Below are 15,415 nucleotides of genomic sequence, written 5' to 3' on the forward strand. Positions count from 1 at the left end.
TAGTAATATAGTTCGAACATAAACATGTCAGAAGTATGGATCCAGGAGATGATGCTTGATTATGATGATTTTTTAATATTAAAATGATTGACATCTTGTATCTGATCGTCAAACGAGTACTTGTCCATATTGAGAAATATTGCTCTGGAACAGCATTAATTAAAACAAAATGGCCACCAGTCGGCCATTTTGAATACTAGTATATCTATATATCTATAACATGATGTAAAACGAATATATAAAATTTGAACATATTCAGTCAAAGCACATCAGAGATATGGCTCTAGAAGTGCATTCGTTTAAACAAAATGGCTGCCAGTCAGCCATTTTGAATTCGATCGGAAAAATAAAATGACGTGCATCAGGAACCCATCTCTAATGTATGTACCAAGTTTAAACAAAATCCATCCATAAATGCCAAGATCCGGTTCTAGAATGCCAGAAATGCTTGATTTTTGACGATTTTTTTTAGAACAATGGCTGCCATTTAGCCATTTTGATTCAGACAGTCAAACCAATATATTCTTGTCATGATGTATAATGAATATATAAAATTTGATCATAATCAGTCAAAGCATGGCAGTGATATGGCACTAGAACTGCATTCATTAAAACAAAATGACCGCAAGTTGGCCATTTCAAACTGGATCTGAAAAATAAAATGATGTGCATCAAGGACCATAATGTCCAATGTATGTACCAAGTTTAAATAAAATCCATCCATAAATACTAGTACTTGATTTTGATAATTTTTTAGCATAAAAATGGCCACCATTCGGTCATCTTGTATCAGATTGTAACACAAATTGATGTGCATATGTATACTATGTATGATGTATGTGTGAAGTTTGATTGTGATTGGTCCAGGCATGTCTAAGATACAAGTCCGGATGCACGCACAGATGCACTGATACACAAAGGTCAAAACATAAGTTCCCGTTTTCGGACTGCGTTCGAACAGAGACTAAATACCAGACACAATATATAACACAACAATGTCTAAGATACATTATATTCTTGTCAGGTAACACTTTCCACAGTTATATTATCAATATCCAGGAGTCAATTCTTAAAATGCACATCCAGAAATTTTTTCCGCTATTTCCCATGCAAGAAAATACAGATTTGAACATACTTATGAATACCTGAATGAAAATAGATTTTGTCAGAAGTACAGAGATTATTTGCTAATGTAAAAACAAAGCATGAAAATTCAGAAAGTCTCTGCACTCAATTACACCCTGATTGAACCAATGAACATATACTCGTCTTTGTGCATAATATTCAAATTACTGGTTGTTTGCCAAGGCAAACATACTACTATCCTGACAAACAGTTTTAAAGACTCTTAGAGTTTATTGAGAACGCAGGCTGGAACTGTTTGTCCACCTCTGTGGGGTGAACATTTGTACAATGTCAAAATTGCCAGTTTATTACACATGTATATCTACAGATAATTTCTGTGAATATTATTACCTGGCCTACCGGTAATTAACAAGGACATGACCGTATATGGTCATGTGATAGGTTACTCATACACATTCAATATCACACTGGCTGCATAACTATCTGCAATAATGATGCATTATATTACGGCATATAATGATTGACACAAACAAACAGGCCTGTAGGCTGATCCTCTAAGGCACAAACAATCATTACATTAGATGTTGCCTTGGCAACAGTAGAACATGATATTTTTGTTAAATTTGTTCACCTCAATTGAGTGCAGGTGTGACCTGCTTGTAACATGAAAAATGAATGGCCCAACCAAAACAATCAAAGTTTTAATCGTAGATGTCGATATACACATAGACATGCAGACAAGTGGACGATCGTAGCTATTGGTAGAATCTACACGAGTGAGACATAGACACTAAAGAATACTATGTACTTTTCCCACAATATTTTTAACATAATCACAGATTAGAATTAGCCACCAGTTATTGTGCAACTCTGCATCATAATGTCAACAAGTCTTAGGTCTTTCCAATATATAGAAACCATATTATGTTAGTACATGTAATATTAAGAAAGACTGTCACAATTGCAGTGTGTTGAACTGATTTGTAAGTATTGCTTTTATAACATCAAAATGCAACTTTATCAAATAGGATTACATAGGGTACATATGGACAACAAAACATGATAACGGTCTCCTCAACAATGGTAACAAATGCAACTTTGCTTTTATATTATCAAAATGCAACTTTATCAAATAGGATTACATAGGGTACATATGTACAATAAAACATGATAACGATCTCCTCAACAATGGCAACAAATACAACTTTGCTTTTATAATATCAAAATGCAACTTTATCAAATAGGATTACATGGGGTACATATGTACAACAAAACATGATAACGGTCTCCTCAACAATGGCAACAAATGCAACTTTATCAAATAGGATTACATAGGGTACATATGTACAACAAAACATGATAACGGTCTCCTCAACAATGGCAACAAAGGCAACCTTGCTTTTATAATATCAAAATGCAACTTTATCAAATAGGATTACATAGGGTACATATGTACAACAAAACATGATAACGATCTCCTCAACAATGGTAACAAATACAACTTTGCTTTTATAATATCAAAATGCAACTTTATCAAATAGGATTACATAGGGTACATATGTACAACAAAACATGATAACGGTCTCCTCAACAATGGTAACAAATGCAACTTTGCTTTTAGAACAAAAAATGTCTAAATGTCAGTCTTTCTAGTCTACTACGGTAGGTTTGGGCAAAATAAAATAGATAAACAACATACTTGAATACAATATATGTAAACTCCATCAACAGTCATAGCTTTAGAAATAACATGATTTTAATATTTCCGTGAGGTTAGGAAAAGTGAAATTCTATTTTAGTACATTTCCCAAGTTCAAATCAACAAGTCACAAGTGAAGTGTAATCTGGAGATACATCTCTGTGTGATTCATAATCTAGAATACTATTATGCAATATCGAAAACCCATACACCACTGTTAAGTACGGAATTAAATTCTGATCGAAATTGAGGATAATCATCATAAGCTCTTGGCAATTCTAGAACATCCCCACAAGTATGCGCAACTGGACGTTGCGCCAAACCCACAAGATTAACAAAATTTACTGTTATATGTCCTGCAGGCATCACATCTGAGGCAGTACAAAAACGCAAGAACTTTTTCAACATTGCACAATCTAACGGGTCCTACTATTTAACGCCCGGACACGCGAGGGAGTGTCCGGGCACGCTCGGAGGCGAACTGGGGGGAATACCTAACGCGCGGGGGCAGCGGCAGCAATCTTAGGATACCGACTTCATTGCAAGTGTGCGTAGGATTGTCACCTGCATACAATGCTGTGTTTACGGGAACACATAACAATGAGAAAACAACATGAGGTGAATAATTTCTGCGTAACAGACGTCTTACATGGTCATTTTTAAATGAATCTTACTAAACAATACTACGGGAGTCTCGCCACACTTGCACAAACTTGTCCTGTCCTTGTCCTTCGACAATGTCGGCACATTCGTAGGACTGTCACCCCCATGGATCGAATGGTATTGTCCTATTGTTAAACGCTAACCAAAATTAGTAAACAACATGGCGGACTCGACTCGCCGGAATGCCCGGGCGTCGATCATAAAAAGTGTGGATAGCTGCTCGAATTCGCCACTCCGGTTCAAATTTTGAGCATAAACGAATATTATACAGTACAAGGATTGCTGCCGCTGCCCCGCGCGTTAGGTATTCCCCCTGTTCGCCTCCGCGCGTGCCCGGACACTCCCTCGCGTGTCCGGGCGTTAAATAGTAGGACCGCAATCTAACTCATTGATGTATTTTTTGAGAAATTTTGCTGTTTCTTGATCAGCACCATCCATATTTTCAGGAAACCTTATCCTCTTCTGTAATTTCCTCACTGTTAGATTCAAGTTCTGATACAAACTCACCAATGTAGGGTGGTCAAGTTCTTGTAGATGTGTGCGCATTAATGGTTTCCAGCAATCAGATATGAATGCTGGTTTCTGAATCAGCTCTTTGTGAGCAATTTCCTCTAAAATTTCAATAAGGTTACTGCTATTAGGACATTTTTTGCAATCATACTGTGACAAAACTTCAAGAATATCGTCTTCATCCACAGAGCCATAATCTTTAATTGCTTCCTCAATTATTGATCTCTCAGACGGAGACAAAAACAGCAGAAATGTGTCTTGTAAACTAGCTTGCTCAGTACCATGAAGAAGTTCCTCCATGAACGCTGGAGCTAGGAATATTGGAAAATAGCCTGTTGTCTTCCAACCCATCACAAGAATGCGAGCAACTGCTTCCCATTTAAGTCGACTGTAGTCATGCCTTACATAAGGTACTTTAAAGTCTGCTCCAACAGTACAGCGATCGGCAAACTCACTCCAAAATTCACACAGTGTATCTTTAAGTACACCACTTCCTACACCCAATTCAGTGTTGCCATCGGGCAATACTCTTTCAACCGATATATCCACCTTCATTATATCTGGATCTGAAAATGCAGCTAACATGTCAGCCATAGTATTTGATCTTTTTATTTGCAATGTTACCATTGGAAGGGGAGGTTGAAAGTCAACATCCATTAAATCATTCTGTTCTGACTCTTCGTAGATGAGTGTATCATCCAGCTGGGATGTCATTGAGAATGAACTTGATTGTGCAAACCTAATGTCAGGATCTGCAGAAATGGAATCAGTATCAAAGCCACTTACAGATTCTATTACAGGCACACCAGCATGTTCGGCAATAGAATGATGTGTGTCAATTTCTACTAGATCTGGATGGACGGTTGTTCGATCACTTATCTCAGACTGCATTTGTTCTACAGGATCTGGATGGACAGTTGTTTGATCATTCATCTCTGATAGTACTTTATCTGTACTGCCATGCTCATCTGATGAAGCAGAAGACACAGTTGTTCCTTGTGAATTGTCATGTGGAGGTGATTCATCCTTCATGACAGATGACAAATAAAACCTCAGCGTTGTGAGTTTAGTTGACTCGGATAGCTCACCTATGGTGGTTACTTCATCAAACGTGTTCTCTTGAAAGTCTTTCACATCGAACTCATAGTCATCAGCTCTTCCCTTAGAGGAAGATCCATTTGGAAAGTAAAGAGATACCAATAACTTCATAAGATCAGCCTTTCTTGTTGATTTGCTAAGTGACACTGTTCTAGTTCCACCACCATTTCTTTTTTTGATTTGCTTGAAGCTCTTTGTTTGATCATCGTAGTTGATCCAACCTAGCTCTACTTTTCTGTTGAACTTCATAGCATTTTTATTGCCCAGTGCTTTCATAGATCGTGTATGCATCTTATGTGTCCCTTTGCTATATTCATCTTCAGATTCTGATTCTTCCCTAGAAGAAGCACCCTTTGTCTTCATCTTCAATTTACCAAGCAATGTTTTGAGAAGCTTTTCTTTCCTATTAGGTTTGCCCCTTTTTTCATTTTCTGCTTTCAGTTTTCTGCAGTATCCCAATGCTGCAATGCGATCCCCATATTTTGGTATTTACTTTCTCAATTCTTCATCAGTCATCAATAGAATCACATGACGATCAATCTATAATGAAACAATATGCAATAATTATGCATTTTATTTATTGTATATCAAACATTTCACTAAAATCATAATGCATTGATTAAAATTAATGACGTTGGTCAGTTATTCACCAAATGACAACAAATTATTTTTAGGATATTGCTACTAATCTGCTTAGACAGACATATAAACTCAAATATAAATGTGAGTGTTCCTAATGACTACAAAAGTGCTTGTTATTACTAAACTACAGAACTATTTATTGTACTGGATGCATGGAGCCAGGAACAGCCACTGGCGGTGCTGTATACAATTAAAACCTATTTTGGCTTGACAACATTCACATCGGCGATCAGTGTAAAAAGCAGAGACTTTGTTGACTAGTTTCGTACATTGTACATGTATTATAGAAAGCGTGTACAGTCTTAACATAACCACAGTAGACAGAGTGGGGGTCAAGACCGATACATGATTCCGGTGTTTCATAATAAATGCTTTCTATTAATAATTTCACTTTAAAATAATATCATGAAATATGTCTATGTCTATGTCTATGTCTAACCTTGTTAAGTTATTAGCACATTGTATATGCAGTGAACATGCTTTTGGTCCATTTTCTGTATTCCACAACATGTGCGTCATCAGTGAGGTCAACTGCAGTTTACGTTTTATGCGAGGTAACGATGTGTTCATATTGAAATCCCATACCAGATATATACAGAAGTCACACCAACCCAGCGATCACTCAGATTGCAAAAGATTTGTACACACTCCCACCATGTCATACTGTAATATGCAATCACAATTCCGATTCCCCCATAACTCTGGTTATAAATGTACAGATGCAATCAATAAATAAATACTGATTTGTGATGTTCAAAATTCCTTTGCGTGAAAAATGCAGGCCAAAAAGACATCATATTTATACAAACAAATTAATTACTGTTCATGTTCTTCAAATAATACAACATGTACTGTATTAATCTCAATAGCCTGCATACATTAATACATTTGAATTGTATAAAAGTTCTTAAACAATAATAGTTCAGCAACATATCTAAATCAAAGAAAGCTTAGAAAGAACTCCCGTGTGCTGAGAGTATTGAAGACACATTAAAAATTAATTAAAAATTACTTGTACCTGAGATATTGATGGAAAAACTGAAAACTAATCATGTAAATCAGGTAACTAATATGAACAGAACAGAACAAAACAATTATTAATTATGATAATTAGAGAATTAATATGAACAAATTTTAACTCCAAATTAATCAGGCCTGTCTATTGTCCTAGAGCATTTATGTACCAAATTTTATTCAAATGTGATGATCAGTAATTGAGATATCAGTGTTAATTAATTATGTTAATTAGGTGATTAATAAGCATAAATATTTACCAAAAACTAATTGGGTCTCTGCATAGTTCTAGATTCATTGAAATGTGAGGAGTACTCTTCAAAAGTTTCATTGAAATCCAATTCGTGGTTCTTTATATATCAGTGGAACATTCATAGAAACAATTAACTAATTATGTAAATTAGGTAATTAATATCCACAATTATTTACCCTAAAACTAATCAGGTCTCTGCATAGTCCTAGAAGATATATGTAGCAAGTCTCATTGAAATATGATGATTAGTACTTGAGACATCAGGCAAAAAGCTGAAAATTAACTAATTATGCTAAGAAGGTAATTAATATGCATAAATATTTACCCCAAAACTAATCAGGGGTCTGCGTAGTCCTTAAGTAACTATGTACCAAGTTTCATTGAAAATGTGATGATTACTACTTGAAATATCAAAAGCTGAAAATTAATTAATTATGCAAATTAGATAATTAATATGTACTGATATTACCCTAAAAACCATCAGGTCTGTGCAGTGTCATAGAACACCTATGTACCAAGTTTTATTGAAATGTTATGATTAGTACTTGAGATATCAGTGGAAAAGGCGAAAATTGTTTAATCATTATGCAAATTAGGTAATTAACATTGCACAGATTTTTACCCAAAACTAATCAAATCTGTACATTAGTTTGGAGCATCTATGTGCCAAGTTTCATCAAAATCCAATAAGTGGTTCTTTAGATATCAGTGGAACAGTCATGGAACAGCTAAAAATCAGCTAATTATCATGCAAATTAGGTAATTAATATGCATGGATTTTTACCAAAACCTAATCAAATCTATGCACAAAGTTTCATCAAAAAAAATTTATGGTTCTTGAGATATTGATGGAACAGACAGACAGACAGACAGACAGACAGACAGACAGACAGACAGACAGACAGACCAACTGCAAAGACTCCCTTTTTGTGCTTTGCACACGGGAGTCAACAAAATTTGGCAAAAAACATACAATGTACCGTATTACCCCGGGCACGCGCCCAGGGGCCTGAACATACAAAATCGAGAAAAATTGGGGGTGGGCGCTTACCCGAGGACCACCGCAAAAAAAATTTTAAAAAGTTGTTTTTGTGATCGTATGATAAGGTCAAATAAAGGAATGCTTTCGTACACTTTGTACACGAACTTATTTCTTGATTTATGCGAGGTTTCAATAAACGTGAGCACTCGGCCAAGAAATGTGGGAACACTAAGACACGGGAATTTCAAGAATAAAACTTGTTTTATGTCAGCGAATGAAGTTGTATTACTCACTGAAATTATATAATAATAATAATAATAATAATTTTATTCAACACGAAAATCTACTACAGAGAGTAATTTTATGGTTGTAAAACAAGAACAGGAATAATACTTCACACAACTAATATCACAAATAGCACATTAAACATAAGCTAATGTTATTGTTTAGTACAAAGCAAGACGGAAGTACAGTTCAATCCACCAGAATCACGAATAAAACATTGAATACATGTAACTAAGAATGGAGGAAAAAATATATGAAAATTAGTATAACAATAAGACTACTAAGCTACTAAATATGCCATTGCATTAAAACTACCTGCAGACTAATTTGATGGAGTTGCTATGTTTCATCTCTTAAGTTCATACTTGTATGTATGAATTGTGCAGTTTCTATTCCTGCAAAGCTTGTCATAATTAATCGGAATTTTTCGTCTTCATTCATTTTCAAGAAGTCAGATTTTTTGCCCTGTATATATTTAAATAATTTATTACGGGGTATGTCATATTTACTGCATCCTATTAAGAAATGGTACTCGTCTTCAATTTTATCATCTGTGCAGAGTTTACATATTCTTTCGTTTCTAGGAATTTTCTTTTGTCTGCCAGTCTCAATGAGTAGTTTATGATCAGAAATTCTAAATTTGCAAAATAATCCCCTTAATTTTAAATTTTTTATATCATTTAAATAATTCTCCATATTGAAAGTAGTTTTAAATTTTCTGTATGAAGTTAGTTTGTTTGTTGCTCCATTCATTCTGCTGTCATTAAATAATTCCCTTCTCCATGTTTTTACATAATTTTCTCTGAGTACCTCCCCTATCTTTTTTTCATGTTGTTTTGATAATTCTGAAAGATTGTTGTTTTTAGTTATCTCTTCTATTCTTTCTACCCATCCTGTTTTCCAAGTGTTTATTTCCATAAAGGCAGTTGCTACAATGTTTGGAATTACTGGGGCTTTTAGTCTCAACCAATATTTTAACATTTGTGTTTCAATTTTGATGTTCAATGGATATCTACCCGGCTCTCCAAGAATAGCAATTTTTGTTGAATTTTTGCTGACGCCTAAGAGAAATCTACAGAATGCAAACTGTACACTTTCTATAATGTTACTATGTTTTGCTGATTCTTCTCCCCATACTTCACACCCATAATTAATGATTGGTACAATTAATTTATCAAATAAATTCAATGCTGTGCTAATTTTATAATGTGATAATGTTAATAAAGACTGCTTTAGTGGAAACATAGCTTTCATAGCTTTCTCTTTTAAAGTATTGGACGCAGTTTTGAATTTTCCATTCGGCGTGAAAACTATACCCAGGTAATTAAAACTATCTACTGTGGCAATTTCATTTCCCTCATAAAACACTGACTTCTTATTTAATGTATGATTTCTTTTATTGAATACCATTAATTTAGTTTTATTGAGGCTTACTGATAGTTTCCAAGAATTGCTGTATTTTGCCAGTGCATCTATGCTGCACTGCATACCTTCCTGGGTCTGTGATAATATTAGGACGTCATCAGCAAATAAAATGCAGTTTAGTTTTTGGCCGTTTAGTTCAGGGGGGTGCCATTTGCAGATTTTATTTTTTCCGGCAAGTCATTAATGAATAAACTAAATAAAGTTGGACTTATATTACAGCCTTGTTTTACCCCCATAAATGAATCAAATTCATTTGTGAGCCCTTTACTAGTTTTTACCTTGTAGGATACCCCACTATACATATTTTTTATGAGGTTGTAAATATTTCCGGTGATACCATATTTTTGCAATTTCCAATATAATCCATCACGCCACATGCTATCGAATGCCTTCTTAAAGTCTACTGAAATTGACTACAAAGTATGGTAAGTATTGTAATCAATGCATGGTTACTTTTTTAGTACCGGTAACCGTGATCAGTGCAAGTCGAAACGGCCGGGAAAAACTACCGCTTGTAGTCCGAGATGGCGATGACCTCATTAGCATAATTTTGTTCACGCACGTATTGATACACCGCATCGTAATTACTGAAGAATAGCAGACATGGTTATGAAACAAATAAACCTTTTATTACTGATGTGAAATGTTTACAAACTATTGTGAATACATAAACATATCCAAATGGTGATACATAAATAACAGACTGAAAATAAACTCTGGTCGACCTCATTAACATGATTTATTCACGCACCCACACACGTGACAAAATTACAAAAATAACGATGATGCAACAAGTTCCCATCGTCGGCATGCCTCATTATGGTTATCGTAATGGAATTGAGGTCGGCAAAATGTTTTTTCTTCAACGACAGAAAAATAATCCACATGCTGTGATGAAGGATGAAAAGAAAGTAGCAAGTTTACGACGTGATGTCTCAAAAGTGCTAGCTCCCGTTATGGATTCACAGTCAGCGAAATGCTACGTTTTGAAACCAAAGCTAAGTGTTTCAAACCACTCACCAAGGTATGGATCGTTGCAATATTGGATTCATCGTGAATGAAGAGAAAGCAGAACGTGTGCGCCACATGCTGCGTGATTCATCTTACGTCGTTAAGTTCCAATGAGTTTTTACGTAAAAACACAAACAAAGCGGCTCTTTTCAGGGCCACCACACACTCCAAAACGAGAACTACCGTAACAAACACACTATTTAAATAAATCGAACGCCTTCGTTTTTGACAAATAAAACTTTATTGTTGACCCCGTTCTTGGCTAAAAATCACCCTGGGCGTTTAACCGAGGATGTCCCCAACATGTAACTTTTGTGAAAACAGGGGGTGGGCGCTTGCCCAGGGAGGGGCGCGTGCCCGGGGTAATACGGTACTAGGCAATGTAATCCTCAATTAATACTACATATACTGTATTAATCTCAATGTACTTTTATAAAATAAGATACTGTGAAGTATTTCATTTTTACTTGTCTGATAGGGCAATTTTATTTTCATGCAAAGCAGTGTAACACTTTATTTTGTTCTTTTGCTGCATAGATTTCATTGCTTTCCACATTGTTGATAATAGAAAACATTTTCCTAATAATGTTTTTTTTTCTGCTTCAAGTAAACAATCTGTAATTTATCTAAACTGTAATGATACAATCTCAATCACCAAAACATTGTCAGCTTACTAAAACAAAATCCATTCCCGGTACCTGTAAGTTACGGTACGGTAATCCCTATTGTGTAACAATTTATATGCAAATTAGCTAATTAGTCCAAAAAAATAATAAGGTCTAGGGAATACCCTAAAGCTCATGTGCGCCAAATTTAATTAATTAAAGCTGCAGGTTTGTTGGGTTCAAGTTTAAATATGCCATAATATGTACTTGCTGATATATGAACATTTTGTTCAGAAGATACTCTGGTCATACGTGCTACATGCAAAATGTGATCAGTTGAAGCATTCATGAGAAGCAAATTCAAAAAATTGTTGTCATTTTTGCCAAAAATTCAAGATAGTGGTCAAACCAGATATCTTAAAGAGTTCAATACAGAATAACAAATTTCAAAATATTCGCTTAAAAATGGCATCAGATGTTTGGAAGTACCGGGTAATCCAAAATGGTGCCAACAAAAATTTCAAAAATGCTAAAAACCAAATTTCAGACTAACGGTTCCAAATGAAGATGATGTTCAAGCATTTTTTTTTCATTTTCGGGATAAAACATGACGAAAAATTCATGTGACCTCTAAAGCTTTTATTGCTTACATCTACTGCACACAAATTGTAGTATATGCCATAAAAGTTTAGATCGCCTAAACCCTCAAAAAGTAGTCAAATAGCCACTTCCACTTTAATTACAATCCAATATGGCTGCCAAATTTGTGGACCAATACAAATTTTAAAAGTTGGGTTCACCAGTTCACACTAACCTAATAAACTCATTGCCGTAGAATGTTTGAGAAGGTTCTGTTCATTGGTTTCTGAACGATAACAAATGGAGCCCAAGCCCTGCTGGTTTGAAACTCCAAGAAAAACCCAAACAAAAACAAAAGGGTCCAAACTAACTTAGACTTTAAATACCCTGAGCAATTTTATTGAAATGAACGCCCCCCCCCCTCCCCCAAATAACCAATTTATCAGAGTATCAAAAATACTTGACCTTCCCTGGGTCAATCAGGCAACATCTGCTGTTTGCATGCAGAATAAAAAAATTCAGCAACTTTCAGGGGAACCATTATGGCATACAACTGCTCAAGTTTTTTTATTTATAACACACACACATACTACATGGCAAAAAACAAGCGAGTTTGCAAGTGGTACTGTAGTCACTCACTAGTTGGTTAGTGTTATTTGATGTACATGTAGTAATGTAAACGAAATTTGATTTTGTATATTTAAATAAAAACACAAGTAAACTAAGGCTCATATGCAGCAATTTTAGCATGAAAATTGTTCTTGCACGAAGTATGCATAAAAATGTTGTTACCAGGTTGTACTGTAAATTAATTAAGGTCCAGAAAAAAGGTTGCAAAAGTGTTAGTAGTATATAAGCATTTACTGTGAAGTAGATACTTTTTCTTTATAAGTTATATTTAAGAAATCAACATTTTGAAAAGGCTTTTATGGTCAATCCCTTGGTACCAATTTGTCAGCTCAAATTTGACAAATGTGTGCACAGAAGTATCACACATGAAAGCAAACAGGAAATGGTTTGGGCAGTTGTCTAGGCACTGATCTTACTCAATCGACCACTTACAGCCACTAAACTACACAATATAAATTCAGTAATTTCAAAGCATTACACACCTTATCTTCCTTACACAGATTTAGTCCTTCCTCAGATATACCCCTGCTTTCAAGAAATTCCAGCACTTCTTCATCACAAATGTTGCTACTTTCAGCCATTATAGGAACCTGTGAATATGTAGATACAATTGACAAGTATTTTGGATGAATATGCCTCAAAATAGATCAGACTTGGTGATATTGTATCAGACAAAAATTTTAAATAAGAAGCTTGGAAAAAAACTTAAAAGTAAAAGTTGAGAATTATGGCAGATACACAACATGAAAACAATGTGATCCACAGTATTGAAGTCTATAATACCTCATATAAATTTGATTGTACTGAACACCAGTAACTTTTTCCGGTCGCTTGCCCTGGGACGGGTGATAGTCTACAGTATTAAAGCCGTAGCTGTAAATATTCATAATGTACAATAACTAAATAATATTTATAGCTGGGGAGTCGTCACCAGCACATGCATCAGATGGCATAGTGCGTCATTGTTTACTAATAAGCATATACCCATGAGCCTTTGCGTTTTTAGCATGTGTTGTTATCGTCGCTTGGGACTCAATTCCCAGGCGTGCGCAGGTGATGACCTTCCCGCTTTAATTAATTGAGTTGAAATAAAATTATTATTCTTATTTGGAACACATCACAATTGATCAGGAAATATTTTTTTTTGGTCAATTTTATTGAGTTGTACATGAATTGTTGGGCAAAATATAATGTACAGGAAGATTACCTGTAGAGTAAAAATTTATACTAGAGCGAGAAACTGCCACTTTCTCACAGCTCATCAACACTTGATATCATCCTCGCCAATAACTGATATTTTTTGACGTGGTGGTGGTGGTGTGAAATTTTGAAATAAATCTAGATGGTACACGTCTGGCCATGTTATGTGCAACTTACAAGAAAATATGATCAAGAACTTGTCAGTACAATGAAAAATTTAAAAAATTGCCCCTTGCAGTAGATGACAGAACATGACTTTTTAGCTTTCAAAGCCAATTGAACAATTTACTGCATCTAACCACCTTTTCTGGGCATTTTCCCTGGACAACCTTTGTAATAGTTTTTTTGATAATATATTTTTTCCTTCTTTCTACGTTTTCATTGCACTGTGATAAGTATGCATATTATGCAAATTATTATGTTTGAATTTCAATCCAAAACTAATTATGTTAGCATTGTCCCCAGGCAGTTATTTACAAAGTCTTATTGAAATGTAACAATTCGTTTTACGGATAACTGTGGAAAATTGATTAATTATTATGCAGATTAGGTGTTAGTATGTACAGATTTCAAAACTAATCAGGTCTGTCCATGGACACCTATGTACCAAGTTTCATTGTGATAGAATTAGTATTAGAGATATCTGTGGAAAAGGCGAAAATTTACTAATTATTATGCAAATTAGGTGATTAATAAGTACATGCAGACATTAACCTCAGACTAGTAATACAATATAATATTGTATTACTAGTCTGAGCTTTACCCCTGAACCAATCCGATCTGTGCATTGTCCTTGAGCATCTTAGTGCAAAGTTTCATTGGAATATGATGATTCGTACTTAATATGTTGATGTTGATTAGTACTTGATGATTAGCATTAACATCGTAATAACGAGATAAAATTTTATTTTTCTCGAAAAACGAACTTCGCTACATCGTAATAACGAGATAAAATTTTATTTTTCTCGAAAAACGAACTCTGCTACATCGTAATAACGAGATAAAATTTTATTTTTCTCGAAAAACGAACTTCGCTACATCGTAATAACGAGATAAAATTTTATTTTTCTCGAAAAACGAACTCTGCTACATCGTAATAACGAGATAAAATTTTATTTTTCTCGAAAAACGAACTCTGCTACATCGTAATAACGAGATAAAATTTTATTTTTCTCGAAAAACGAACTCTGCTACATCGTAATAACGAGATAAAATTTTATTTTTCTCGAAAAACGAACTTCGCTACATCGTAATAACGAGATAAAATTTTAATTTTCTCGAAAAACGAACTCTGCTTCATCGTAATAACGAGAAAATTTTTTATTTTTCTCGAAAAACGAACTCTGCTACATCGTAATAACGAGATAAAATTTTATTTTTCTCGAAAAACGAACTCTGCTACATCGTAATAACGAGATAAAATTTTATTTTTCTCGAAAAACGAACTCTGCTACATCGTAATAACGAGATAAAATTTTATTTTTCTCGAAAAACGAACTCTGCTACATCGTAATAACGAGATAAAATTTTATTTTTCTCGAAAAACGAACTTCGCTACATCGTAATAAAGAGATAAAATTTTAATTTTCTCGAAAAACGAACTCTGCTACATCGTAATAACGAGAAAATTTTTTATTTTTCTCGAAAAACGAACTCTGCTACATCGTAATAACGAGATAAAATTTTATTTTTCTCGAAAAACGAACTCTGCTACATCGTAATAACGAGATAAA

The 15,415-nt window shown here is 34.5% G+C and overlaps 1 protein-coding gene across 1 annotated transcript; it reads right to left on the reverse strand.

Moving 5' to 3' along the window:
- Window positions 1-3,769: 3,769 nt before the first annotated feature.
- On the reverse strand, window positions 3,770-14,659 carry LOC144352818 (uncharacterized). The gene is made up of 2 exons (XM_085502503.1): window positions 12,965-14,659; window positions 3,770-5,596 (listed from the first exon to the last, which is right to left on the reverse strand). Exon 2 carries the CDS (start codon window positions 5,417-5,419, stop codon window positions 3,809-3,811), a length of 1,611 nt encoding a protein of 536 aa, XP_085358629.1. The 5' UTR covers window positions 5,420-5,596; window positions 12,965-14,659; the 3' UTR covers window positions 3,770-3,808.
- Between the last annotated feature and the right edge of the window lie 756 nt (window positions 14,660-15,415).

This window comes from Saccoglossus kowalevskii, chromosome 8 (genome assembly GCF_978046115.1).
Source record: "Saccoglossus kowalevskii chromosome 8, keSacKowa6.1, whole genome shotgun sequence".
NCBI classification, from domain to species: domain Eukaryota; kingdom Metazoa; phylum Hemichordata; class Enteropneusta; family Harrimaniidae; genus Saccoglossus; species Saccoglossus kowalevskii.